Source organism: Mycteria americana, unplaced genomic scaffold (genome assembly GCF_035582795.1).
Source record: "Mycteria americana isolate JAX WOST 10 ecotype Jacksonville Zoo and Gardens unplaced genomic scaffold, USCA_MyAme_1.0 Scaffold_206, whole genome shotgun sequence".
NCBI classification, from domain to species: domain Eukaryota; kingdom Metazoa; phylum Chordata; class Aves; order Ciconiiformes; family Ciconiidae; genus Mycteria; species Mycteria americana.
The window spans coordinates 1-26411 of NW_027445546.1; the positions used below are offsets into that span (position 1 = coordinate 1).

The 26411-nt window shown below is 68.4% G+C and overlaps 4 protein-coding genes across 6 annotated transcripts; 3 read left to right on the top strand and 1 right to left on the bottom strand.

Moving 5' to 3' along the window:
• Nucleotides 1-507: 507 nt before the first annotated feature.
• On the top strand, nucleotides 508-1680 carry LOC142403343 (kinesin-like protein KIF1C; the record flags this gene model as incomplete). The annotated part of the gene is made up of 3 exons (XM_075489576.1): nucleotides 508-783; nucleotides 833-983; nucleotides 1030-1680. Coding segments are annotated over 3 exons (492 nt in total), but the record flags the coding sequence as incomplete, so codon positions are not given.
• A 381-nt stretch (nucleotides 1681-2061) lies between these two features.
• Nucleotides 2062-10988, top strand: PCOLCE (procollagen C-endopeptidase enhancer). Of its 2 annotated transcripts, XM_075489582.1 has the most exons (9): nucleotides 2062-2213; nucleotides 2538-2646; nucleotides 4777-5035; nucleotides 6587-6664; nucleotides 7011-7135; nucleotides 7239-7375; nucleotides 9484-9785; nucleotides 10510-10683; nucleotides 10778-10988. In XM_075489582.1, the coding sequence occupies exons 1-9, from the start codon at nucleotides 2098-2100 to the stop codon at nucleotides 10918-10920; spliced, it is 1443 nt and encodes a 480-aa protein (XP_075345697.1). In that variant the 5' UTR covers nucleotides 2062-2097; the 3' UTR covers nucleotides 10921-10988. The 2 variants fall into 2 exon arrangements, with proteins under 2 accessions (XP_075345697.1, XP_075345698.1); XM_075489583.1 differs by lacking the exon at nucleotides 6587-6664.
• A 3129-nt stretch (nucleotides 10989-14117) lies between these two features.
• On the top strand, nucleotides 14118-21679 carry LRCH4 (leucine rich repeats and calponin homology domain containing 4). 2 transcript variants are annotated; one of them, XM_075489584.1, is made up of 18 exons: nucleotides 14118-14396; nucleotides 16715-16859; nucleotides 16947-17073; nucleotides 17191-17296; nucleotides 17393-17529; nucleotides 17621-17706; nucleotides 17803-17899; nucleotides 18008-18065; nucleotides 18201-18280; nucleotides 18382-18437; nucleotides 18513-18644; nucleotides 19693-19743; nucleotides 19866-19917; nucleotides 20014-20140; nucleotides 20244-20308; nucleotides 20438-20575; nucleotides 20665-20742; nucleotides 21526-21679. In XM_075489584.1, exons 1-18 carry the CDS (start codon nucleotides 14186-14188, stop codon nucleotides 21664-21666), a joined length of 1887 nt encoding a protein of 628 aa, XP_075345699.1. In that variant the 5' UTR covers nucleotides 14118-14185; the 3' UTR covers nucleotides 21667-21679. The 2 variants fall into 2 exon arrangements, with proteins under 2 accessions (XP_075345699.1, XP_075345700.1); XM_075489585.1 differs by lacking the exon at nucleotides 21526-21679 and adding an exon at nucleotides 20827-21245.
• Nucleotides 21680-22503: 824 nt separating this feature from the next.
• On the bottom strand, nucleotides 22504-26005 carry AGFG2 (ArfGAP with FG repeats 2). Its single transcript, XM_075489578.1, has 12 exons — nucleotides 25677-26005; nucleotides 24963-25056; nucleotides 24767-24882; nucleotides 24584-24680; nucleotides 24368-24500; nucleotides 23999-24112; nucleotides 23476-23539; nucleotides 23316-23368; nucleotides 23146-23223; nucleotides 22989-23048; nucleotides 22842-22894; nucleotides 22504-22727 (listed from the first exon to the last, which is right to left on the bottom strand). The coding sequence occupies exons 1-12, from the start codon at nucleotides 26003-26005 to the stop codon at nucleotides 22665-22667; spliced, it is 1254 nt and encodes a 417-aa protein (XP_075345693.1). The 3' UTR covers nucleotides 22504-22664.
• Between the last annotated feature and the right edge of the window lie 406 nt (nucleotides 26006-26411).

Sequence of the window (26411 nt, forward strand, 5' to 3'; positions counted from 1 at the left end):
ACAGGACCTTGGTGTGGGTCCTGCCTGCCCTACGTCACCCTATAGATGCCTGCTGTGGGGCCTGCCTGCCCCACGGACCCCTACCGTGGGTCCTGCCTGCCCCACACCGCCCCACAGGACCTTGGTGTGGGTCCTGCCTGCCCCACATCACCCTATAGACCCCTGGTGTGTGTCCTGCCTGCCCCACATCACCCTATAGACGCCTGGTATGGGGCCTGCCTGCTCCACAGACCCCTACCGTGGGTCCTGCCTGCCCCACATCACCCTATAGACCCCTGGTGTGGGGCCTGCCTGCCCCACACCACCCCACAGCCCCCCGACGTGGGCCCTGCCTGCCCCACGCAGCCCCCTGGGCCCCCAGTATAGGTCTTCCCTGCCCCATGCCCCCCCCCCTCCCCCCCCAGCCCCCTGGGACCCCCAAGCGTGCCCCTCCCTGCCCCCCAGCCCCTCTCCCTCCCCCCCCCCCCAGCCGGGCCCCCCCTGACCCCGCTCTCTCCCCTCCCCCAGCAGGAGGAGGACGCAGAGGCCTCGCCCCCCACTCAGGAGCCCCCCCCCGCCGGCGCTGGGGAGGGGTCACCGCCCTCGTCACCCTCGGCGGCGTCCCCGTCACCGGCGTCACCGGCGTCGTCGGCATCGTCACCGGCGTCGTCGGCGTCCCCGTCACCGGCGTCATCCTCGGCGGCGGAGCGGCTCTGCCGGCTGATGGAGCAGGATCCGGCCTTCCGGCGGGGGCGGCTGCGCTGGCTGCGGCAGGAGCAGGCCCGCCTGGGGGGGGGGGCTGCAGCCCCCCGCCCCCCCCCGCCGCCCCCCCCGCTTCACCCCTCCCCCCCAGGACTGTAAGCTTCGCTTCCCCTTTAAGAGCAACCCCCAGCACCGCCTGGCTTGGGCGGGGGGCGGCCCCCCCCCTCAGGACAACCCCCCCCCCCCTCCTCTCTCGGGCCGCCCCCGGCGGGGGTCTCTGGACGGGGGGACCCCCCCCGCGGCAGCCGCCAAGGCCGGGGGGGCCCCCTCCCCCCCCCGGGGACGCCCCTCCCCCCCGCATCCGCCGCCAGCACTCGGCCCCTGACCTGAAGGCGCGCGGCCCCCCCGCCTAGGGGGCGCTGGGGGGGGCAGCGCCCCGGGGGGTGCTGGGATACCGGAGGACCCCCCCACTCCCCCCCCCGGACAATCAGGGCTGGGCTGCTCCCCCCCCCCCCCCCCCCCCCAAAAGGTGCTGAGTGGGGTCGTCCCACGTGGGGGGGGTCCCCCAGCTGCTGTCACCCCCCCCCCCCCCGCGTGTGCGTGCGTGTGTCTGTGGGGGGGTGTCCCCCGATTAAGGGGGACCCCTCCCAATTAAGGGGATCGCCTAATTAAAGGGGGAAGCCCCTAATTAAAGAGGAACCCTCATTAAAGGGGGTGCCCCCCCCCCAATTAAAGGTGGTGCCGCCTCCATCTCTGCTGCTTGGCACGTGTAGCGCCGCGCCCCGCCCCCTTTTGCCACGTCACCGCCGTGCCCCGCCTACTCCAGCTTGGCAGCCGGCGGCCACGCCCCTCAGCTCCACCCCTAGAAGCGGACACGCCCCTTTCCTCCCCGCGGGGCGGTGCTCGGAGGGGTTGGGGCGTGGTATAGGGAAGCACCGCCCCCCAGAGCTGGCCACGCCCCTTCCCCACGCAGGGCAGCGTTCAGGGATGGGGCGTGGTATAGGGAAGCACCGCCCCTATTGCTGGCCACGCCCCTTCCCCATAGAGGGCAGCTGCCGGGATGGGGGCGTGGTACAGGGAAGCACCGCCCCTAAGGCTGGCACCGCCCCTTCTCCATGCAGGGCAGCGCTGGATGGGGGCGTGGTAGAAGGAAGCACCGCCCCCCCCGGGGCTGGCTCCGCCCTTTTCCCCGCAGGGCAGCGGCCGGGATGGGGGCGTGGCACAGGGCAGCACCTCCCCCCGGGCTGGCCCCGCCCCCTCCCCGCAGGGCGGTCTTCGGAGGGGGGCGTGGCACAAGGACACACACCCCCCCCGCCCCGTTTGGGGGCGTGTCGCGGCGCAGGCCCCGCCCCTCCCGCGGCCCCCCCGGGGGCTCCGGCCCCCCCCGCTGCCATTCGGCCCCGGCCCGGCCGCGCCATGAGCCGCCTCCCGGCCCCGCCGCTGCCGCTGCTGCTGCTGCTGAGCGCCCTGGGCCGCCCGGCCGCGGGGCAGGCCCCGGCCCCGGCCCCCACCGCCCGCCCCAACGCCACCAGGTAACGGCACCCCGGGACGGGACGGGACACCCCCCCCCGCAAACCGGGACAACCCCCCCCCCCTCAAATCGGCCCCCCCCCCCCCCAAACCGGGACCCCCCGCTACCCCCCGACCGCACTCGGGACCCCCCCCGCCCCCGGGGCCGGGATCCCCCTGGGACCTTCCCCTCGGCACCGGGACCCCCCTCAGCCCGGGACCTCACCCCGGGCACCGCGACCCCCCCCCCCCCGGGACCGTGACACCCCCCCGGGGACTCGACCCGGGGAACCCCCCCCCCCTCCGTGAGCGGGCCCCCCCCGTGACCGGTGCCCCCGTGTCCCCAGGCCGGTGTTCCTGTGCGGGGGGGAGCACCGCGGGGACTCGGGGTACATCGCCAGCGAGGGCTTCCCCCGCCACTACCCGCCCGGCCGCAACTGCACCTGGACCATCACGGTACGCGCCCCCGGGGGCACCCCGAAATCCCGGGGGCACCCCGACCCCCCCCAGGGGCACCCCCATAACCCCTGGGATCACCCCGACCCCCCCCAGGGGTACCCCGAAATCCCGGGGGCACCCTGACCCCCCCCACGGGCACCCCCATAACCCCTGGGATCACCCCGACATCCCCCAGGGGCACCCCCGAACCCCGGCGGCACCCCGACCCCCCCAGGGGCACCCCGAAATCCTGGGGGCACCCCGACCCCCCCAGGGGCACCCCCAAACCCCCTGGGATCACCCCGACCCCCCCCCCCAGGGGCACCCCCGAACCCCGGGGGCACCCCGACTCCCTCCAGGGGCACCCCAAAACCCCCTGGGATCACCCCGACCCCCCCCAGGGGCACCCCCAAACCCCCTGGGATCACCCCGACCCCCCCCAGGGGCACCCTGACACCCCCGGGGTCATGCCCAAACCCAGGGGCACCCCCAGGTCCCCCAAAACCTCTCCAGGGGCACCCCCAAACCCACTGGGGTCACCCCAAACCCCCTGGGAGCACCCTGACCCCCACCCCAGGGACACCCCCAAACCCCCCTGGGGGCACCCCGAAATCCTGGGGGCACCCTGACACCCCCAGGGTCATCCCCAAACCCCAGGGGCACCCCCAGGCCCCCCCAACCCCCCCCCCCCCGGGGTCACCCCAAACCCCCCCGGGGGCACCCCCAAACCCCGGGGTCACCCCAAACCCCCCGGGGTCACCCCGACCCCCCCCAGGGTCACCCCAAAACCCCGTGTCCCCAGTGCCCCCCCTCTGAGGGGCAGCCCCCTCCCCCGTGCCCCCCTGTCCCCCTGTCCTGCAGGTGGCTGAGGACCGTCCCCCCCTGTCCCCCTGTCCCCAGGTCCCCCTGTCCCCAGGTCCCCAGGCCCGGGAGGGGACGCTCCCCGTCCCTGTGTCCCCTCGTCCCCAGGGCCCGCGGTGGCACTCGCCCCGTGTCCCACAGGTCCCCGAGCGCCAGGTGGTGACACTCCCTGTCCCCCTGGCCCCCTGGCCCAGGCGGTGACAGTCCCTGTCCCCTCTCCCTGTGTCCCCCCTTGTCCCCGTGTCCCCCAGGTCCCCAAAGGCCAGGCGGTGACGCTCCCTGCCCCCTGTCCCTGTGTCCCCCCCTTGTCCCCCTGTCCTCCCGTCCCCCAGGCCCAGGCAGTGACGCTCCCCGTCCCCTGTCCCTGTGTCCCCCCTGTCCCCCTGTCCCCCAGGCCCAGGTGGTGACACTCCCCCCCCCATCCCTGTGTCCCCCCCTGTCCCCCTGTCCCCCAGGCCCAGGCGGTGACGCTCCCCGTCCCCTGTCCCCGTGTCCCCCCCTGTCCCCCCCTGTCCCCCTGTCCCCCCGTCCCCAGGCCCAGGCGGGGACGCTCCCCGCCCCTTGTCCCCCTGTCCCTGTGTCCCCCCCTGTCCCCCAGGCCCAGGCGGGGACGCTCCCCACCCCTTGTCCCCCTGTCCCCCCCTGTCCCCCTGTCCCCCAGGCCCAGGCGGGGACGCTCCCCACCCCTTGTCCCCCTGTCCCCCCCTGTCCCCCCGTCCCCAGGCCCAGGCGGGGACGCTCCCCGCCCCTTGTCCCCCTGTCCCTGTGTCCCCCCCTGTCCCCCAGGCCCAGGCGGGGACGCTCCCCACCCCTTGTCCCCCTGTCCCCCCCTGTCCCCCTGTCCCCCAGGCCCAGGCGGGGACGCTCCCCGCCCCTTGTCCCCCTGTCCCCCCCTGTCCCCCCGTCCCCAGGCCCAGGCGGGGACGCTCCCCACCCCTTGTCCCCCTGTCCCTGTGTCCCCCCCTGTCCCCCAGGCCCAGGCGGGGACGCTCCCCGCCCCTTGTCCCCCTGTCCCCCCCTGTCCCCCCGTCCCCAGGCCCAGGCGGGGACGCTCCCCACCCCCTGTCCCCCCCTGTCCCCCCGTCCCCAGGCCCAGGCGGGGACGCTTCCTGTCCCCCCCTGTCCCCCCCTGTCCCCCCCTGTCCCCCCGTCCCCAGGCCCAGGTGGTGACGCTTCCTGTCCCCCCCTGTCCCCCCCTGTCCCCCCCTGTCCCCCCGTCCCCCAGGCCCAGGCGGGGACGCTGCCCGTCCCCGGGGCCCGCGGTGGCACTCACCCCGTGTCCCGCAGGTCCCCGAGGGCCAGGTGGTGATGCTCTCCTTCCGCGTCTTCGACCTGGAGCCGGACCCTCTGTGTCGCTTCGACTCCCTCTCGGTTTTCGGGGGGCACGGGCCGGGGGCCCCCCTGCTGGGGCGCTTCTGCGGCACCTTCCGGCCCGGGGCGCTGCTGGCGGCCGGGAATCGCATGCTGCTGCGGATGGAGAGCGACGAAGGCACCGCCGGCCGCGGCTTCCTCGTCTGGTTCAGCGCCGGCCTCCCCCCGGCGCACGGTGAGCGGCCGGGGGGGCAGCGGGGCGTCGGGCACCGCCGGCAGAGAGCAGGGACCCCCCCGAACCCCGTGGAGCCCCCCCGAACCCCTATGGACCCCCCCCGAACCCCATAGACCCCCCCCGAACCCCTGTGGAACCCTCCTGAACCCCCGTGGCCCCTAAAACCTCCGTAGTGCCCCCCAAAACCCCATGGACCCCCCCAAAAACCCATAGCCTCCCCCCAAAACTCTGCGGAGCCCCCCCAAACCCCCCAGACTCCCCCTGAACCCCTGTGGAGCCCCCCCGAACCCCCGTGGCCCCTAAAACCTCCGTAGTGCCCCCCAAAATCCCGTAGGTGCCCCCCAAAACCCCATGGACCCCCCCAAAACCCCATAGCCTCCCCCCAAAACTCTGCGGAGCCCCCCCAAACCCCCCAGACTCCCCCCGAACCCCTGTGGAGCCCCCCCGAACCCCCGTGGCCCCTAAAACCTCCGTAGTGCCCCCCAAAACCCCGTAGGTGCCCCCCCAAACTCCATGGACACCCCCCAAAACCCTATAGCCTCCCCAAACCCCTACGGAACCCCCTCAAAACCCCATAGGCCCTAAAACCTCCATAGTCCCCCCAAAACCCTATGGACCCCCCCAAAACCCCATAGCCCCCCTGAACCCCTGTGGAGCCCCCTCAAGCCCCCATGGCCCCTAAAACCTCCATAGTCCCCCCAAAACCCCGTAGGTGTCCCCCCCAAACCACATAGCCCCCCCCCCCCAAACCTTATGGACCCCCCCGAAACCCCTTAGCCCCCCCAAACCCCCATGGACCCCCCTTCAAAATCACATAGCCCCTAAAACTCCCTCAAAACCCCATAGCCCCCCCCAAACCCTATGGACCCCCCCAAAACCCTGTAGCCTCTCCCGAATCCCATGGACCCCTCCTCAAAACCCCCCTGGAGCCCCCCCAAAACCCCTATGGCCCCTAAAACCCCCATAGCCCCCCCAAAACCCCATAGTCCCCCCAAAACTCCCCATGGAGCCCCCCAAAACCCCATAGCCCCCTCCAAACCCCCATGGAGCCCCCCAAAACCCCATAGTCCCCCCCAAAACCCTCATGGAGCCCCCCAAAACCACTATGGCCCCTAAAACCCCATAGCCCCCTCCCAACCCCCCCACAAACCCCAGGGGGCCCCCCCAAACCCCCATAGCCCCCCCCAAAACCCCCATGGAGCCCCCCAAAACCCCTATGGCCCCTAAAACCCCCATAGCCCCCTCAAAATCCCATGAAGCCCCCCTCCAAAACCCCATAGCCCCCCCCAAAATCCCTATGGCCCCTAAAACCCCTGTAGCCCCCCCAAAATCCCATGAAGCCCCCCCAAAACCCCTATGGCCCCTAAAACCCCCATAGCCCCCTCCCAACCCCCCCCAAAACGCCTATAGCCCCCTCCAAAACCCCATGGAGCCCCCCCAAACCCCCTTGGAGCCCCCCTAAAATCCCCATGGCCCCCCCCCCCCCCCCAAAAAAAAAACCCTCCCCCCACAGCCCCCCCAACCCAGCCCAACCCTCAGGACCTTTTGCAGGGCCCCCCCACGGACGGCGGCGTTCGGGGGTTAATAATAAACCCCATTTTTTCGGGGAGTCCTGGCACTATTTTGACGGTGAGTATGACCCCCCCCCCAAAATAAAAGCACCCCCGGGGGGGGGTCTTGCACGCCAAGAGTCCCTTCCCCCCCCCCCCCCCCCTTTTCCCTTCCTCCTCCTCCTCGGGTGGTTTTGGCATTGCCCCCCCCATAATTACCCACCCACAAGGCTTCTTTTTTTGGGGGGGGGGGGGGGGGGGGGGGGAAGAAGCCGCTGCGCCCCACCCTGCCCCACGGCCACGTTTCGGGGGGGTCTCAGTGAGAGAGGAGATGCCGGCGGTGTGGGAAAACGGGGTGTGGGGGGGGTCACAGCGTGGTGGTGTCCCCCCTAAAATCTGCTATATCCCCCCCCCCCCCCCCCCAGAACACCAGTTCTGCGGGGGGCGGCTGGAGAAGCCCCAGGGGAGCCTGAAGACGCCGAATTGGCCGGAGGAGAACTACCCCCCCGGGATCAGCTGCTCCTGGCACATCGTGGCACCCCCCGAAAAGGTTTGGGGGGGTCCTTGGGGGGGGGGGGGGAGGGGGGGGGGCGTGGGGGGAGGGTTTGGAGCTGATATTTTTTGGGGGGGGGGGGTGTTTGTGTCCCCCAAAGGTGATCGAGTTGAGGTTCGGGAAGTTCGACGTGGAGCCGGACGCTCACTGCCGATACGACTACGTGGCTGTTTTCGAGGGGGGGGAGACGGACGACGCGCGGAGAGTGGGGAAGTTCTGCGGGGAGGAGACCCCCGGGTAGGACACCCCTCCCCCCCCCCCCAGCTCTGAGGGGACACCCCCAAACCTGCCTGACCCCCCCCAAACCTGCCTGACCCCCCACAACCTGCCTGACCCCCCCCAAACCTGCCGGACCCCCTCAAAAACCTTCCTGACCCCCCCCCCCAACCTGCCTGACCCCCTCAAAAACCGGCCTGATCCTCCCTAAAACCAGCCTGGACCCCCCCAAATCAGCCTGGACCCCCCCAAATCAGCCTGATCCCCCTCCCAAATCATCCTGATCCCCCCAAAACCAGCTCGATCCCCCCCAGAATCAGCCTGAACCCCCCCAAAATCAGCCTGGACCCCCCCAAAATCAGCCTGATCCTCCCCAAAACCAGCTCGATCCCCTCCAAAACCAACCCAGCCCCCCTCAAAATCATCCTGATCCCCCCCAAAACCTGTTGGACCCCCCCAAAACCAGCCTGATCCCCCCCAAGACCAGCCTGGACCCCCCCAAAACCAGCTTGATCCCCCCCCCCAAATCAGCCTGGACCCCCCCAAAACCAGCTTGATCCCCCCCAAATCAGCCTGATCTCCCCTTAAATCATCCTGACCTCCTTAAAACCAACCTAGCCCCCCCCCCCCCCAAATCATCCTGATCCTCCCCAAAACCTGTTGGACCCCCCCAAAACCAACTTGATCCCCCCCAAAATCACCTGGACCCCCCCAAAACCATCCTGATCCCCCCCTTAAACCAGCCTGACCCCCTTAAAACCAACCCAGCCCCCCTCAAAATCATCCTGATCCCCCCCAAATCAGCCTGATCCCCCCCGAAACCATCCTGACCCCCCCAAACCAGCCTGAACCCCCCTAAACCAACCTAGCCCCCCTCAAAGCCAGCCTGCCCCCACCAAACTGGCCTGAACCCCCCTAAAAGCAGCCTGACCCCCCCTCAAAAACCTGCCTGATCCCCCCAAACCCCCCCGACCCCCCCAAGCCAGTCTGATCCCCCCAAAACCAGCCTGGACCCCCCCAAAACCAGCTTGACTCACCCTAAACCTGCCTGACCCCCTCAAAAACGTGCCTGACCCCCCCAAACCAGCCTGATCCCCCCCAAGACCAGCCTGGACCCCCCAAAAACCAGGCTGAACCCCCCCAAACCCCTCCTGACCCCCCCAAGACCCACCTGACCCCCCCAAAACTCACCTGACGCCCCAAAACCAGCCTAGTGCCCCCTAAAGCGAGTCTGACCCCCCCCAACCATCCTGACACCCCCCCAAAGCAGCTTGAAACCCCATAAAACCCGTCCTGACCCCCCCCAAACCCCTCCTGACCCCCCCAAACCCCTCCTGAGCTCCCCCCAAACCCCACCTCATCCCCCCTAAACCCATCCTGACCCCCCCAACCCCCTCCTGATCCCCCCCAACCCCCTCCTTGACCCCCCCAAACCCCTCCTGCACCCCCCCAAACCCCTCCTGCACCCCCCCAAACCCCTCCTGAGCCCTCCCAAACCCCTCCTTAACCCCCTCAAACTGCTCCTGACCCCCCCAAACCCCTCCTGCGCCCCCCCAAAACCATCCTTAATCCCCCAAAACCCCTCCTGACCCCCCCAAACCCCACCTGAACCCCCCCAAACCCCACCTGAACCCCCCAAACCCCTCTTTAACCCCCCCAAACCCCTCCTGAACCCCCCCAAAACCATCCCTAACCCCCCCAAACCCCTCTTTAACCCCCCCAAACCCCTCCTGAACCCCCCCAAAACCATCCCTAATTCCCCCAAACCCCTCCTTAACCCCCTCAAACCCCTCCTTAACCCCCCCCAACCCCTCCTGACCCCCCCAAACCCCTCCTGAACCCCCCCAAAACCATCCCTAATTCCCCCAAACCCCTCCTTAACCCCCTCAAACCCCTCCTTAACCCCCCCCAACCCCTCCTGACCCCCCCAAACCCCTCCTGAACCCCCCCAAAACCATCCCTAATTCCCCAAAACCCCTCCTGAACCCCCCCAAACCCCTCCTGAACCCCCCCAAAACCATCCCTAATTCCCCAAAACCCCACCTGAACTCCCTCAAACCCCTCCTGACCCCCCCAAACCCCTCCTGAGCCCCCCCAAACCCCTCCTGACCCCCCCATTTCACCCCCAGCCCCATCCTCTCCTCCGGCCACGAGCTGCTGGTTCAGTTTGTCTCGGACCTGAGCGTGACGGCCGACGGCTTCACCGCCACCTACACCGTCAGGAACCGCGACGCGGCACCGGCACCGGCACCGGACCCCGGCACCGATCCGGCAAACCCCAAATCCAAGGGGGGTGGGAAGGGGAAAGGCCCCCCCAGCCCTAAAATGGTGACAGCGGCTGCCACCGTCGTCACCGTCACCGAGACCCCCTGTCCCCAGCGATGCCGGCGCACGGGGACGCTGCAGAGCAACTTCTGCGGCAGCGATTTCGGTGAGGATCCCCCCCCCCCAAAAAAAAGAAATGGGGTATGGGGGGGGGGGAGGCTGAGGACCCCCAAAAATGGGGGGGACAGGGAAGGGGATGGCTGAGGACCACCCAAAATGGGGTACAGGGATGGCTGAGGAGCCCCCAAAGATGGGGTTATGGGGAGGGGGATGGTTGAGGACCCCCAAAAGTGGGGGTACAAGGAGGGGGGGTGGCTGAGGGACCCCCAAAAATGGGGTACAGGGAGGGGAATGGCTGAGGACCCCTGAAAATGGGATTATGGGGAGGGGGGTGGCTGAGGACCCCCCAAAGATGGGGGACAGGGAAGGGGAAGGGATGGCTGAGGACCCCTGAAAATGGGGTACAGGCATGGTGGAGAACCCCCCCAAAGATGGGGTAAGGGGAGGGGGATGGCTGAGGACCCCCCCAGAGCTGGGGTACAAGGAGGGGGGTGGCTGAGTAACCCCCCAAAAATGGGGGATGGGGGGGGGATGGCTGAGGACACCCCAAAGCTGGGGTATGGGGGTGGTTGAGGACCCCCTAAAATGGGGAGATGGGGAAGGGCGGAGGCTGAGGACCCCCCAAAATTGGGGTAAGGGGAGGGGGGCCAGCCGAGGACCCCCCCAAACATGGGGGTACGGGTAAGGAGGTGGCTGAGGACCCCCTAAAGCTGGGGTACAGGGGGTATGGCTGAGGTTTTGGGGTGTCTCACCCTCCCCTGTGCTGGCAGTGCTGACCGGGACGGTGAAGTCGGTGTCTCGGGGTCCCCCCCAGGAGCGGGGCTGGGCCGTAGTCTCCATCCTCGGCCTCTACAAATCGGGGGGCCTGGGGGTACCCCAACCCGCCAAGGGGGCCACCCTGCGCCTCCAGCTGCCCTGTCGCCTCTGCCCCGGCCTCAAGAAAGGTGGGTGCACAATGGAGGGGGGTGTGTGGGGGTGTCTCTGTGCCCCCCCATATCCTGACACCCTCCCCCCCCCCCCCCCCCAAATCTCTTCCAGGCTCCAGCTACATCCTGATGGGGCGGGTGGGGGCGGACGGGGGGGCCGTGCTGCCCCCCGACGCCTTCGTCGTCCCCTACCGCCAGCAGCAGCAGCAGGTTTTGGGGAATCTCAGCAAGAGGCCGTGTCGGGGGAACCCCTGAGACCCCCCCCGGACCCTCCCCCCAAATTGTGGACCCCCCCATATGCAAATAAAGGGTGCAGAGCCGGAGGGTGTGAGTGATGGGGAGGGGGGGTGGACCCCCCCCCCATGCCGCTGCCACGTAGCCGGGTGGATGCCAGACCCCCTCCCTCTCCCCCCCACCGCCCCTCCCTCTCTTGGGGGGGACACAGGGCGGCCCCCCGCCACGGTGGAGCCCGAGGGAGGGGACCCCAGCGGCCGGGCCGCCCCCTGGCACACACACACCCCCCCCCCCACCCCCCGCAAAGCCCGCGGTGAGGCTCCTTTAAGAAGGGCCAAGGGGGCGGGGCTTGAGGTTTGGGGCGGAGCGTGCTGGCAGGCAGAGGAGGGGCCGGTGGCCTCGGGCTAAGTGCGGGGGGGGGCGTGGCCTCTGCCAGAGGGGGCGGGCACAGAGGGGGCGTGGCCTCCCAATGAGGGGCGGGCGCCGAGGGGGGCGTGGTTTCCAGCTGAAGAGGTGGGGAGGGAAGATGGGGTGGGGGCGTGGCCTCCCGCGGAGAGGCGGGGAAGGGGCGTGGCCCCCGCGGCGAGGAGGAGAAACGGGCGTGGCCTCCGGTGGAGAAAGGGGCGTGGGGTTTGGCTGGAGAGGCGGGGAAAGGGGCGTGGCCTCCTGTGGGAGGCGGGGGAAAGGGTGTGGCCTCCGGTATAAGCGGCCGCAGCGGAGGAAGCAGCAATGGCGGGGGGTGCCGAGGCCGCTGCTCCAGCGAGGGGCCTGGGGAAGGGGGGCAGAGGGGCGAGGGGGTGCCCGGGGGGTCCCCTCGGGGCCGGGGGGGTCCCCGGTGTCCCCTGGTCTCAGTGCAATGTGGCAGCGGACCTGCTGGATAGGGACCCAGTGGGGGTGGGAAAGGGCCCCAGTGGGGACAGGGACGGTGACAGGGACAGGGATGGGGACAGGGCACCTGTGGGGACAGGGATAGGGACAGGGATGGGGACAGGGCACTTGCCCAGGTGACACTGGGGACAGGAATGGGGACAGGGAACCTGTGGGGGTGGGGACAGGGGTGGGCATAGGGACAGAGCACCTTTGGGGACAGTCACAGGGACAGGGATGGGGACAGGGCACCTGTGGGGACAGGGATATGGACAGGGATGGGGACAGGGCACCTGCCCAGGGGACTCTGGGGACAGGAATGGGGACAGGGCACCTGTGGGGACAGGGATAGGGACAGGGATGGGGACAGGGCACCTGCCCAGGGGACTCTGGGGACAGGGATGGGGACAGGACACCTATGGGGACAGGGATATGGACAGGGATGGGGACAGGGCACCTGCCCAGGGGACTCTGGGGACAGGAATGGGGACAGGGCACCTGTGGGGACAGGGATATGGACAGGGATGGGGACAGGGCACCTGCCCAGGGGACACTGGGGACAGGGATGGGGACAGGGTGCCTGTGGGGACAGGGATAGGGACAGGGATGGGGACAGGGCACCTGCCCAGGGGACTCTGGGGACAGGGATGGGGACAGGACACCTATGGGGACAGGGATATGGACAGGGATGGGGACAGGGCACCTGCCCAGGGGACTCTGGGGACAGGAATGGGGACAGGGCGCCTGTGGGGACAGGGATATGGACAGGGATGGGGACAGGGCACCTGCCCAGGGGACACTGGGGACAGGGATGGGGACAGGGTGCCAGTGGGGACAGGGATAGGGACAGGGATGGGGACAAGGCACCTGCCCAGGGGACTCTGGGGACAGGGATGGGGACAGGGCACCTGTGGGGACAGGGATAGGGACAGGGATGGGGACAGGGCACCTGCCCAGGGGACACTGGGGACAGGGATGGGGACAGGGTGCCTGTGGGGACAGGGATAGGGACAGGGATGGGGACAAGGCACCTGCCCAGGGGACTCTGGGGACAGGGATGGGGACAGGGCACCTGTGGGGACAGTCATGGGGATCCCACCCACCCCTGTCCACCCCCCTGCCCTCCTGGCAGCTTCACCGTCACCTCCTGGTCCCCGTCGGTCGGATGCTGGTGGCAATGGTGGCAAGAAGCCTGGTGGCCCATGGGGGGAAGAGGGGCCCCGGGCTGGGGGCTGCTGGGCCTCGGGGCAGGCCCCATGTGCGCCATGTTGAAGCTCGGCCTGGCCGCCAGCAGAGCCCGCCTTCTTCTCACATCGGTCTTCGCCAGCATAGGTCGGGACAGCTGTCAGTCTCCTTCCCCTGAGGTGATGCTGTCTCCGATTGGCCGTCTGGACTGTCACTCTGCCACTGTTTGGGGCCCGCCCTCCCCTGAGGTGATGCTGCCTCTGATTGGCTGCCAGGTGGGTAGGCTGCCCAGGTGCAGTTCACCTGAGGCTATGCTCTCACTGATTGGCCACTTGGACTGTCACTCTGCCACTGTTTGGGGCCCGCCCTCCCCTGAGGTGATGTTGCCTCTGATTGGCTGCCAGGTAGTCAGGCTGCTGTGCTGCAGTGCCCGCCTTTCACCTGAGATGATGACCTCTGATTGGCTGTCTGGGCTGTCACTCTGCCCTGGTGTGCAGCCCGCCCTTCCCCGAGGTGATCTCATTCTGATTGGCTGCTTGAGGGGTCACCCCGCCCTCAGTTCCCACCCTTCACTGAGGTGATGTTTCCTCTGATTGGCTGCCTGGGCATTCCCCGCCCGTGCTCTTTCCATGGGTCAGACAGCTTGTCAATCATCCGCGTGCCGCTCTCCTGCCAGGCGTGATTGGTGGAGCCGTCATGCCCCGCCCCCGCATTTTGCCCAGCTTTACCCTTGCCACCTTTCCTGCAGGCCTCGAAGCTTGATTGGTTGGTTACATATCAATCACGTGCCTTGCTCCCGCCTCCTCAAATGCGATTGGCTGTCCGGGGTCCTCTGATTCCCCACAGACTTCTGGGCCGGCGTTGCCAGGCGACTAGCTCCGTCTTCTCGCTCTCCATTGGTGGAAATTTGTAACGCTCCTTTCCCTCCTTTCCAGTCTCTACTCTGGGATTGGCTGCAGCCGGGCAGCAAACCCGCCCCTGCTCGAAGGCGATTGGTTTTTACTCCTACCCATCAAAGAATCAACCTCACTTCCGCTTTTTTACCCTAGGCCACGCCCCCTCCATCTCCGCCCTCTCCCATTGGTCGTCTCCCCGCGCCCCTCCCTCTCTGATTGGCCGCTGCGCTGGCCCCGCCCCCGCGGGGGGCCGCCTCCCCGCGCGGCAGCGGCCGGGGGCTCAGTCGAGCAGCGGCGCCCGCGGCGAGCGGAGCTCTCCCGCCGCCGGGACCCCCGCGATGGCGGCGGGCGAGGCGGGAACCATGACGGCGGAACTGCTGCTGCCGCCACCACCGTTGCCGCCATCGCCGCCACCCGGAGGAGCCGGTACGGAACGAGCCTTGGAAGAAGCGGCGGCCTCCGGTACCCTTAGCCTGGCCGGCCGCCGCCTCCGCGCCTTCCCGGTAGCTGCGGCGCGGCGGTGGGACCTCAGCGACACCACACAGGCCGGTGAGACCACGCCCCCTCCTTCCCTAGCCACGCCCCATGGGGCACCCCTGCCCACGCCCCTCCTGGGGGTCCCGTATCCCCCCCACCCTCCCCGCCCGGTAGCGCCCCCGCAGCCCCCCCCCCCCCCCCCTTCCCGGGGGTCCCCGGTGCCTCTTGCCCCCCCCCGGGCCTCCCCTCTGCCCCCCGGGGGTGCTGGGCCTGGTTATCCCCCTCCAAAACCGCAGCCCCCTCCTATTCCTGGGGGGTCCCCGGTGCCTCCTGCCCCCCCCCCCCCCCCCCCCCCCCCGCCCCCGGCTGGGTCTGGCTCCCTCCCTCCCCGTTCTCGGGGGGTCCCCGGTGTCTCCTGCCCCCCAGGCCGGGCCCAACTTCCCCCCCTCCCTACCGCAGCCTCCTCAGGCAGGTGCACGGGGGGGGGGGGGGGGCCAGGGGTCTCCCCCACCCATCGGCCCCTCTGGGGCCCTTGGCCTCCATGCTGAATCCGGCCCTTTGGAGGGGGCCAGGAGCCCTAACACACCCCCACCCCCCCCCTTCCACGGGGGTAGCCTGGGGTTCCCCCCCCGAGGGGGGACCGGCGGGTTCCCCCCGCCCTGACGCCTCCCCGGAAGCCAAAGGTTTGCGGAACGCGCCGGGAGGCCGGAGTCCGGATAAACAAGGTGCCAGGGCGGGAAGAGCCGGCACGCCTGGTCTGGGCGGTCCTGTCTGCCTCAGTTTCCCCCCCCCCCCCTCCTAGCATAGAAGGGGGGGGGGGTCACCAGCTTGGTGTGTCCCCCCCTTTCTTCAAGGGAGCGGGTAGGGAGCCGCCCCGCTGCTCTCGCTTCCCCTTTGGCTTCACCTTCCGGGAGGGTTGGGGTGCCATCAGTCACCCCTCAAAACAGCCCCAAAAAGGGTGGCTCAAGGCTCGACACCCCCTCCCCACCCCCCGATTTTAAGCCCTTCTCAGGGGGGCGGGGTGGGGGTGCCCCTCGTTACCGGCTCGTTAACATCCAGGAGGTCCCTGTGCCCTGCTCTGTTAGGGACACTTTGGGGTCACCCTGGGGGGGGGTTGGCTCTGCCCCATGGGGACCCCAAAGCACCCAGTGTGTGTCCCCCCCCCGAGCTGACACCCCCCACCCCCCCATGGCACTGGGGAGGGAGCAGGGGAGAACAAGGTGTCCCCCGTCCCTGGTGGCATCTGTCCCCTGTCCCCAGGGGTTTATGGTGTCCATCTCTGGTGGCATCTGGTCTCTGTCCCCAGTGGTTTGTGGTGTCCTTGTCCCTGGTGGCATCCAGTCCCTGAGGGTCCCTGTCCCCATCCCTGACTGTCCTTGTCTCCGATGGTCCCTTGTCCCCATCCTTGAGGGTCCCCAGTCCTTGACAGTCCCCTGTCCCCAAAGGTCCCCATCCCTGGCAGTCCCTGTCCTCGTCCCTGAGGGTCCCTTGTCCCCATCGGTCCCTGTCCCTTGTCCCCAGTGGTCTCCGTCCCTGATGGTCCCCATTCTTGAGGGTCTCCTGTCCCTGTTGTTCCCCATTACTGACTGTCCCCAGTCCTCATGGTCCTTGTCCCTGTCCCCAAAGGTCCCCGTCCCTGATGATCTCTGTCACCCGTCCCTGAGGATCGCCTGTCCCCATCCCCGAGGGTCCCTGTCCCCATCCCCTGTCCCTGAAGGTCCCCAACGCCATCAGTCCCCGTCCCTGATGGTCTCTGTCCCTGAGGGTCCCCATCCTTGAGGGTCCCTGGTCCCCATCCCCTGTCCCCATCAGTCCTTGTCCCTGAGGGTCCCCTGTCCCCATCAGCCTTCATCCTTGAGCGTCCCTGGTCCCCATTCCTAAACAGTCTCTGTCCCCTGTCCCCATCCGTCCGCTGTCCCCATCCTTGAGGGTCCCCCATCCCTGAAGGTCCCCATCCCCTGTCCCTGAGGCTCCCTGCTCCCCACCCCCTGTCCCAATCAGTCCCCTGTCCCCAAGGGTTCCTGTCCCCACCCTTGAGGGTCCCCCATCCCTGATGCTCTCTGTCCCCTGTCCCTGAGGGTCCCTGTCCCCACCCTTGAGGGTCCCCCATCCCTGATGCTCTCTGTCCCCTGTCCCTGAGGGTCCCTGTCCCTGAAGGTCCTCATCCCCTGTCCCTGAGGCTCCCTGGTCCCCACCCCCTGTCCCCATCAGTCCCCTGTCCTTGAGGGTCCCTGTCCCCATCCCTGACTGTCTCGGTCCCCCATCCCCGAGGGTCCCTGTCCCTGAAGCTCCCCAACCCCATCAGTCCCCATCCCTGACGCTCTCTGTCCCCGTCCCCATGCGTCCCCGTCCCCATGCGTCCCCGTCCCCATGCGTCCCCGTCCCCGCAGACCTCTCCCGCAACCGCTTTGGGGAGGTGCCGGAGGCCGCCTGCCGCCTGGTCTCCCTGGAGGGGCTCAGCCTCTACCACAACTGCCTGCGCAGCGTCTCCCCCGCCATCGCCAACCTCCAGGCCCTCGCCCACCTCGATCTCAGGTACTGCCCTTCCCCGGGGAAGGGGGGGCAGGTCCGGCAGCACCCCCTCGCGCTGCCGGTTAACCCCTGCCCGCTCCCTGCCTGCAGTCGCAACCAGCTCACCTCGCTGCCCGCCTGCCTCTGCCTCCTGCCCCTCCGCGTCCTCAACGCCAGCAACAACCGCCTGGCGCAGCTCCCCGAAAACATCGGGGCGCTCGGTGCCCTGCGGCAGCTGGTGAGCAGAAAGCGTGTGTGTGTGTGTGGGGGGGTGATAATACCCAGACCCCCCCCCCCCTTTTTTTTGTCACCGCTCCCCCTGTTGTCACCTCGTTTCGTTAATCCCCCCCCCCAGGATGTCAGTTGTAACGAGCTGCGGGCGCTGCCGGCCAGCGTGGGGCAGCTGAAGTCGCTGCGGGATCTCAACCTCCGCCGCAACCAGCTCACCGTGCTGCCCGCAGGTGGGTGGAGGGGTTCGGGGGGGGGTCCCCCCACTTTTGGGGGATCCCTATTGACACCCCCCCCCCCCCCCCCATGTCCCTGTGTCGTCCCCCCAGAGCTGTCGGAGCTGCCCCTCGTCCGTCTCGACTTCTCCTGCAACCGGGTGGTCGCCATTCCCCGCTGCTACCGGCGGCTCCGGCACCTCCAAATCATCCTGGCCGATAACAACCCCCTCCAGTCACCCCCTGCCCAGGTTGGGGGGGTCCGGGGGGGCTCGGGGGGGATGTGGGGGACCCCCAGGACCCCCCAAAACCCCATCTGACCCCCCCCGACTCCCCCCACAGGTCTGTCTGAAGGGCAAAGTCCACATCTTCAAGTACCTCCACCTCGAAGCCGAGGCTGCCACCGCCACCCGGCCCCCCCCGACATGGTAAAAGGAGGGTCTCAAAGAGGGGGGGGGGGGGGGGCCAAATTCCCTCCCCCGGTGTTTTTTGGGGTCCCTTCACCCCTGTGTTTTACCCCACAGCCTCACGGACGAGCTTTGCCCCCTCCGGCAGCGCGGGGGGTTGGACTCCGGCTTCAACAGCGTCGACAGCGGCAGCAAGCGGTGGTCCGGCAACGAGGTGGGTTTTGGGGTGTGGTGGGGGTCTTGGGGTGCAGTGTGGGGGGGGTTCGGGGTGCCCCCCACCCTAAATCCCCCCTCCCTTGTGCCCCCTCTTCCACCATTTCAGTCCACGGATGAGTTTTCGGAGCTGGCCCGGCAGCCCAGGGAGAAGCGCAGCAGGGGAGGTGAGCGGGGTGGGGACCCCGTCACCCCTTGGGGACCCCCGTCCCCCCCCCCGGGGGCCACTGTCACCCCCCTGGGGGCCACTGTCACCCCCCCGGGGACCCACTGTCACCCCCCCTCCCCCCCCACCTCCGCAGCCGGTGACAGCGACCCTGAGCAGGTCGACTTCATCGAGGGCAGCCTCACCGGGGAGGAGGAGGAGGAGACCCCGCTTGAGGTGACAGCATTGTCCCCACCCACCCCTGGGACCCCCCCCTTCAAATTTTGGGGGGCCCCCCCCAGGTCTGAGACCTCCCCAAACCCCCTTTACCCCCGCAGGAGCAGCAGGGCTCGTCCCCAAGAGGTGACACCCCGGAGAAGGTGGCTGGTGGCAAGTGAGTGTTGGGGGGGGTTGAGGGGGGGTCAGGGGGGTTTTGGGGTGTCCCCACTGACCCCCCCACCCCCCCCAGGGTGGTCCCTGTTCCCTGCCGGGGGGAGGGGGCCGGGGAGGGGCGGCGGCGCCCCGAGAGCCTCCAGCTCTGGCAGGAGAGGGAGAGGAGGCAGCAGGCGAGGAGGAACCAGGGGCTGGAGCGGAGGGACAGGTACGGGGACGGGATTGGGATTAGAGATCGGGATTAGGGGGTGGGATTAGAGATCGGGATTGGGGGATTAGAGATCGGGATTGGGGGGTGGGATTAGGGGATTAGAGATTGGGATTGGGGTGGGATTAGGGGATTAGAGATCGGGATTGGGGGATTAGAGATCGGGATTGGGGGGTGGGATTAGGGGATTAGAGATTGGGATTGGGGTGGGATTAGGGGATTAGAGATCGGGGGTGGGATTAGGAGGTGGGATTAGGGGATTAGAGATTAGGGGTGGGATTAGAGATCGGGATTAGGGGATTAGAGATCGGGATTAGGGGGTGGGATTAGGGGATTAGAGATCGGGATTGGGATTAGGGGGTGGGATTAGGGGATTAGAGATCGGGAGGGGCATTGGGATTAGGAGTTGGGGACGGGGATGAGGAATGGGGTTGGGGACATGGGGACAGGGGAGTGGGAATGGGGACTGGGATTGGGGATTAGGGATGGGATTGGGATTGGGGACTGCAATTGGAGAATTGGGGTGGGGGGTGGGATTAGGGGATTAGGGATGGGGATTGGGATTATGGGTTGGGGACAGGGGGAGAGGGATTGGATTGGAGATGGGGAATGGGGATTAGGGATGGGACTGGGATTAGGGGATTAGGGATTGGGTTGGGGATTAGGGGATGGGGATGAGGCATGGGGTTGGGGACATGCGGATGGGATTGGGGACTGGGATTGGAGAGTTGGGGATTAGGGATTGGGATTAGGGGATTAGGGATTGGGATTAGGGGATTAGGGATTGGGATGGGGATTGGGATTAGGGATTGGGTTGGGGCTGGGGATTGGGATTAGGGGCTGGGGACATGGGGACAGGGGAGTGGGATTGGGAGAATGGGACGGGGGACAGGGATGGAGACGGGGATTGGGGGGTGGGGCACGGACTGGGAGGGGGGCGGGATTGGGATTGGGGGGATTGGGATTAGGGATGGGGCTGGGGGACAGGGAGGAGGGGCTGGGACTGGGGACGTGGAGGGGGGGTGGCTGCCACCTTCCCCCCCTCCAGCTTCCTGCGAGCGGCTGCCAGAGCCACCCCCGCCCCGGCTGCTCACACCCAGTAAGTGTCCCTTGTCCCCAACCCTCTCCCTGTGTCCCCCCCCCTCCCCCAAACGCCGGGGACCCCCTGGTGACAGGGGGGGGGCCCCACTCTTCCCCCCCCCCCCCCCCCCCCCCCCGCAGCACCCACTCGGAGCCTGGCGCCTTCCCGCAGCGACAAGCGAGGACGACACCGGTGAGTACCGGGCGACCTCGTTAGGCTCAATGCTAATTAGCGAGGGCGTTAATTACACACACACACCCCCCCCCCCCTTTCTCGGTGCCATTCCAGGGCCCAGACGAAGCCCCCGGCCCCCCCCCGGCCCCCCCCGGCTCCTCGCCCCGCGCCGCCCCCAAACCCACCAGCTTCCTCTTCCGCTCTTCCTCCTCCTCCTCCTGCGGCGCTGCCACCAGACCCGGTAGGACGCGTCCCCTCCTTGTCATCGCGTGACCCCCCCCGCCCCCTGTGACCCCCCCCCCGTCACCCTGTGACCCCCCCCTCCCCAAATTTCTTCCCCGCAGCCCCCCCACCCCACAGCACCCCCCCGGACCCCGACGAGAGGGAGCTGATCGCTGAGATGCGGCAGGTAGCCATGAGGGGGGGATCCCTCCGTCCCCCCTTAATTTTTTTTTTGTGGGGTTGGGGGGGGGGTTAGGGGCTCTGTACCCCCCCTAAATTTTTTTTTGGGGGGGGGTCCCCCCCCTCTCTTTCTCAGAGCATCGAGTCGCTGCTGCAGCTGCGGCTGCCGGAGGAGCTGGGGGAGGCACTGAGCGACGGGGAGCTGCTCTGCCGCCTGGCCAACCGCCTGCGCCCCCGCCTCGTCCCCTTCATCCACGTCCCCTCGCCCGCCGCCGTGAGTGAGACCCCCCCCCAAAAAACACCCCCCCCCCCCCCCCAAAACCTCCCCCCGACCCCCTTTTGAATTCTTTGCCCCCCTCCCAGCCCAAGCTGAGCTCTGCCAACAGCCGCAGGAACGTGGAGAGCTTCCTGGAGGCTTGCCGGCGCCTGGGGGTCCCCGAGGTACCGTTTTTGGGGGGTTTTGGGTGGAGAGGGGGGGGTCCTGCGCCCCGCTATGCTGACGTGGGACCCCCCCCCCCCGCCCAGGTGAAGCCGCCCCCTCCCCGGCGTCCCCCCCCCGGGCTCCTCGCTGGCTTCGCCCTCTTCTACGGCCTCGTCATGGCGTTGCTTTACACGGCTTATCGCGCTCTCTTCGGCTGCTGAGGGACGGGGGGGGGTCCCCCAAATTGGGGGGGGGGCCCCCAACCCCGGGGGGGAGCCCCCTCTGACCCCCCCAAACCCAGGGGGCCCCTCCTGCCTGCCTTACCCCCCCCCTTCCTCCTTGTGCCTTAACGTTGGGGAAACTGAGGCAGGGATGGGGGGGGGGAGGGGGCTGAACCCCCTTTCCCTCCCCCGGGGGGTGATCCCCCCCTTTAATTATTATTATAATTAATTATTATAACGAATTATTATTAGAATTAATTATTATAATTATTATTCTAATTATGGAGACCCCCCCTAAATTATATTTGATATCTATGTCTCTATAGGTGCTGTGTCAATATTGGGGGGGGGGGGGTGTGTGTCAGTAGTTTGGGGGGGGGGCCTAAAAACTTTGGGGGGGGGGGCTCTGCCCCTCCGCCCCGCCGCTGTGCAGCTCTTTGTCCGTTTTTGCCCTTTCTGCGCCCAAAAGGGGACGCCGCGTCCCCCCTCCCTCCGCTATGCTGTGTGCCCCCCCTGTGTCCCATCCCCCCCCCCCCCCCCCCCCCCGCCTTAATTATCCCCCCCTTAATTATCCCCCCCCAGGCCGCCATTTGCCAGCCCCAGCACGTGCTGGAGGAGGAGAGCCTGGGCCGGCTGGCCCGCACCGTGCGGGGGCTGCTGGGGGTCGCCCCCCCGCGGGACCCCCCCCCAGCACCCCCTAATTCTCCCCCCACCCCCCCATGAGCCTCAACAAGGCCCCGCCCCCAGCACGGTCTCAGCTTTTGTCATTTGGGGGGGGGGGGGGGTGTGTGTGTGTGTGAAGCCGAGCTGGTGCCGCCATTTTGGTTGAGGGCAGGTGGCTTTGGGCCCAGTGGGGGGAGGGGGGGGTGTGAGGCTGTGGCCGCCATTTTGGCTGAGGGCAGGCATGGAGTTGAAGCTCTGGTGGCCATCTTGGTTAAGGGCACCGAGCCACCATTACCCCCAGTGTGGGATACGGTGGTGAGGCCTTGGCCGCCATCTTGGTTGAGGGCAGGCAGCCATTATCCTCAGTATGGGACATAGAGGTGAGGCCCTGGTGGCCATTTTGGCTGAGGGCAGACACCTTTAGTCTCACTATGGAACATGGAGGTGAGGCTGTGGTGGCCATCTTGGTTAAGGGCAGGGAGACACTTTTGCTCCCAGTATGGAACATGGACGTGAGGCCTCGGCCGCCATCTTGGCTGAGGGCAGGAAGCCATTACTCTCAGTGTGAGAGATGGTGACTATGGCCATCTTGGTTGAGGGCAGCCAACCACCATTACCCCCAATGTGGGATATGGTAGTGAGGCCCTGGCCGCCATCTTGGCTGAGGGCAAAAAGGCAGTGAGTAACATAGGGAGAAAGGGGATGTGAGGCCCCAAGCAGCCATCTTTACTTAGGGCAGCCAGGTACAGGTGCATACTGGGAGTAAAGCACATAGCAGCAGCCATCTTTACTGAGGGCAAACTCCCTTCAGTCCCCTACCCAGGGTGCAGGGGAGGGGGGGAGGATTTGGGAGGGGGGGGTTGAGAGAGATGCCAAGACCGGAGCAGTTTCTATAGAATATATATATTAGATATCGCGATATATCTCTCAAAAAAATAAAACCTGGTCCTGGGAGGAAGAGGGTGGGGGGCACCCGGATGCCTGGGTCCCCTCTGCAATCCAGGGGAGGGGGTGGGGGTGGTGGTCTGGGTTCCCCCCCCCCCAGGCAGCGGCGGCAGCTATAGGAAGGGGTTGGTGGTCGGGTTCTTGATGCCGAAGGGGGCTGTCGGGGCCGGGACCGTCTGGGTAGGGGGAAAAGGGAGGGTCAGGGGCAAAAAAGGGGTCAGGCCTCCCCCTATTGCCCCCCTCCCCCTATTGCCCCCCTCTCCATTTCCCTCCCCCAGCCCCCTCCTCACCACGAAGGGGTTGGTGGAGGCTTTGGCAACGCTGAACCCACCGAAGGGTGAACCTGGGGGGAGATAAAAGGGGGGGAAGAGTGGTGTCAGTTGGGGGGGGGCACAGTGTACCCCAATATTTGACACCCCCCTTCATGGTACCCTTACCATCAGCCTGGAAGGGGCTGGGGAAGGCCCCGGGAACTGGGGGGGCGGCGAAACCAGCACCTATGGAGGGGGGAGAGAGACAGAAGAAATTGGGGGGCCCCCCCCCAGATTCCCATCCCAGTCTGGGGGGGGGCGTGCGTGGGGGTGGGTCACTCACCGGCAGCGGGGCCGTTGCTCTGGAAGGGGTTGGTGGAGGGTTGGGGGGCAGCGGGGGCCACGAAGGGGTTGGTGTAGCCTGGGGGGAGCACAGCCGTCACCCTGGGGTCCCCCACACGGTGTGGGGGGGGGTCCTAGGGTGGGGGGGGGGAAGGAATGACCCCAACTTACCCCCGTAGGGTGGCGGGGGCAGCGCCGGGGGGGTCCGCAGGGTCCCGAAGAGGCTGGGGGGGGGATGGGGGGGGCTGAGCTGGGGGGGGGCAGCTTCTGCCCCAGCCCCCCCAGCCAACTGGGGGGTTAATTATGGGGGGGGACGGGACACACACGTTACCTGGCAGAGGCTCCGCCCCCTGAGGGTGGTACAGTGGTGGCCCCGCCCCGTGCAGCAGCGCCCCCTGTGGCTGGGAGGGCAAAATGCGGCCGTGGGGGGACCCCAGGGTGATGGGGGAGACCCCAAACCCCCTCCCCCTTAGTTTTGGGGGGGGGGGGGGGGTCCCAGGGGCCCCCAAATCCTTCCCCATTAACCCCAGGGGTACCACGGAGTGATGGGGGACCCCAACCCCCCACCCCCAGGACCCCCAGGGTGATGGGGGGACCCCAGCAGACCCCTCCCCATTAATCCCGGGGGGTCCCAGGAGCCCCCCAACTCCTTCCCCGTTAGCCCCAGAAATACTACGGTGGGATGGGGGGAGCCCGGACCCCTCCCCATTACTCCTGGGGGTCCCAGGGGACCCCAAATCCTTCCCTGTTAGCCCCAGGGGGACCCCAAACCCCCTCCCCAGTACCTCACAGGAGTTAGGGAGACCCCAACTCCCCCCCCCCCCCCCCCATTAATCTGGGGGGTCCCAGGGTACCTGTGGGTGCGGGCGGGGCGTGGAAGGGGGGCGCAGCCCCCCCAAATGTGGGTGCTCCCGAGCTGGCTCCGAAGGCATCAAAATTGGGGAAGGCAGCGCGGGGTTGGGCCGGGCCTGGGGGGCGTAGGGGGGGCCCGGGTCACCCCCACAGCCCCCCCTGCGCTCTATGGCCAGTGCAGCCCCAGCTGGGCCTCTGCGTGGCCACTCTGGCAGGTCACTTCCTTCCCCTGGACCAGCACTCGCTGGTCAGCAGTCTTCCCAGATCCTCTCTAGCCCCGTACTCTATGGTAAGCCCACCCCCCCCCCAAACACTCAGCCCCCCTTTTCTATGGTCAGGACCCTCCCAGCCCCCCCCCCCCCCCAGCTCACCAGGGAAGCCCGGGAAGGCGGCAAAGGCGGGTGCCGGTTGGGGGGCGGCGAAGGGATCGCCCCCGATGTCGGCCAACAGGTCGGTGCTGGCTTTCCGGGCCGGCTGGGGTGGGCGGTGGGGGACCGGGCGGGGCTGGGGGGGGGGGCACAGCGGGTGTCAGGGAGTGCCTCCCCCCGCCCCGGCCTCCCCCCGCCCTCCCATTGGCACCGTCTCACCTGCAGCAGCGTCCCCGCGTCCCCCAGGAGCGGCTGGGTGGGCGCCGGCTCCGCTGCGGCGCTTTGGGGGGGTTTAACTTGTTCCGGTGCCACGTACCTGCCGGGGAGGGGGAGCGAGATATTTATTAGGGGGACGCCCACCCTGTGCTGCCCCCCCCCAAACCGTGCCCCCCCACTTCGTACCATCGCTTTTTCTCGTATTTCTCCTGCAGAAACTCCTTCACCTTCTGGGGGTCACGGGAATCGGGGAGCAGCGAGGTTCGGGAGTCGAAGGTGCCGAGCCACACCCGCCGGCAGGCCTGGGGGGGGGTGGGGGACGGACATGGGGACACCGGTGGGGTGGGAGGGAGGGGGTGGCCCCCCCCAGTCCCCCACTGACCTCGTTGCCGTGGGCCTGCAGGAAGAGCACCTCGGCTTCGGTGAAGGTGGTCATGGAAATGGACTTGACACGGTGCGGGGGGTTCAGCCCCCGCCTGCGGGAGGGATTTGGGGGTCAGTGCCCCCCCCGTTCCCCAGGGAACCCGCGAAAAACGGGGTTTTTTCCCCCAAAAACACGTTACTAAAAGGTCCATAGACATGGCTATGGCTGGGCCACGCCCCCACCCGGGAAGCCCCGCCCCTGTGCTGTGTGCAGCCAATCAGCGACTGCTGCTCCGCAGCTTGGTTTGTTGCACCTGGTGTGGCCCCGCCCCCGGTCCCGCCCACAACGCCCCAGAGTGGCTCCGGCCCCGCCCCCGGCCCCGCCCCCAGCATCCCGAAGCAGCCGGCCCCGCCCCACCATCCTGGCCCCGCCCCCTCAGTGCCTCAGAGCAGCCAGCCCCGCCCCACCATCCTGGCCCCGCCCCACTCTCAGAGCCCCGGAGCGCCTAGCCCCGCCCCACCTTTCTGGCCCCGCCCCTGCCCGTCGGAGCAGCCAGCTCCGCCCCGCCCCTCTGGCCACGCCTCCCCGCTGCGGCCCCGCCCCACTCCCAGCGCCCCCGAAGCACCTGGCCCCGCCCCGCCCCTCTGGCCACGCCCCAGCCCCACCCACAGCTCCCGGACTACCTGGCCCCGCCCCACCGTTCCGGCCCCGCCCCGGCCCCGCCCCGCTCACAGCGCCCCGGAGCAGCCGGTGCAGACGAGGCTGCCCACGGTGATGTCCACGTAGGTGACGCCGCGCTGGCCGCACTCGAAGCAGAGCCGGTTGGCGGGGGAAGCGCTCACCAACTCCCTCACCCGTCGGCACCAAACCTCAGCTTCCGCATCCCGGGACGTGCTTCCCTTCCTCACCCCGGGGCCCGGGGCCGCCGCCGCCGCCGCTGCCGGCCGCCGCCATCCTCCCTCCCGTACCCGGCAGCGGCGGCGTGCAGCGCGCATGCGCAAAGCCACTCCCCCAACTCCACAGCGCAGCGCAGGCGCCTTAAGCGCTGAGTGGCTGCGCATGCGCGCACGCCCCCCCCGCCGCCGCCGCCAAAGCCCCGCCCCCCCCCCCCCCCCCCGCGCACGTGCCCGACGCCGGCCGTCGCGCGCCTCAACGGCTTTTCCCGCCCCTCAGCGCCGCTTCCCGCCCCCGGTAAGTGCCTCAGCGGGCAGCTGCTCGTTTTGGGTCGTTTTCACACAAATTCACTACTTCCCCCCCCCCCGCCACACCCCAGGCACGTTGTGTACGACCCCCCCCCGTGTATGAGGGGGCGGCGTGGGGGGGTCTCGGGCCCCTCACTGGGGTCTCGGGCCCCTCACTGGGGTCTCCCCCCCCCCCCTCACCTCAGGCGAGCGCTTCCAGCCGCTTCTCTCTTTAATAGTGCACAGAACCACGTTACAAAAAAACCCCCCCCCCGCTTTTCTCCCC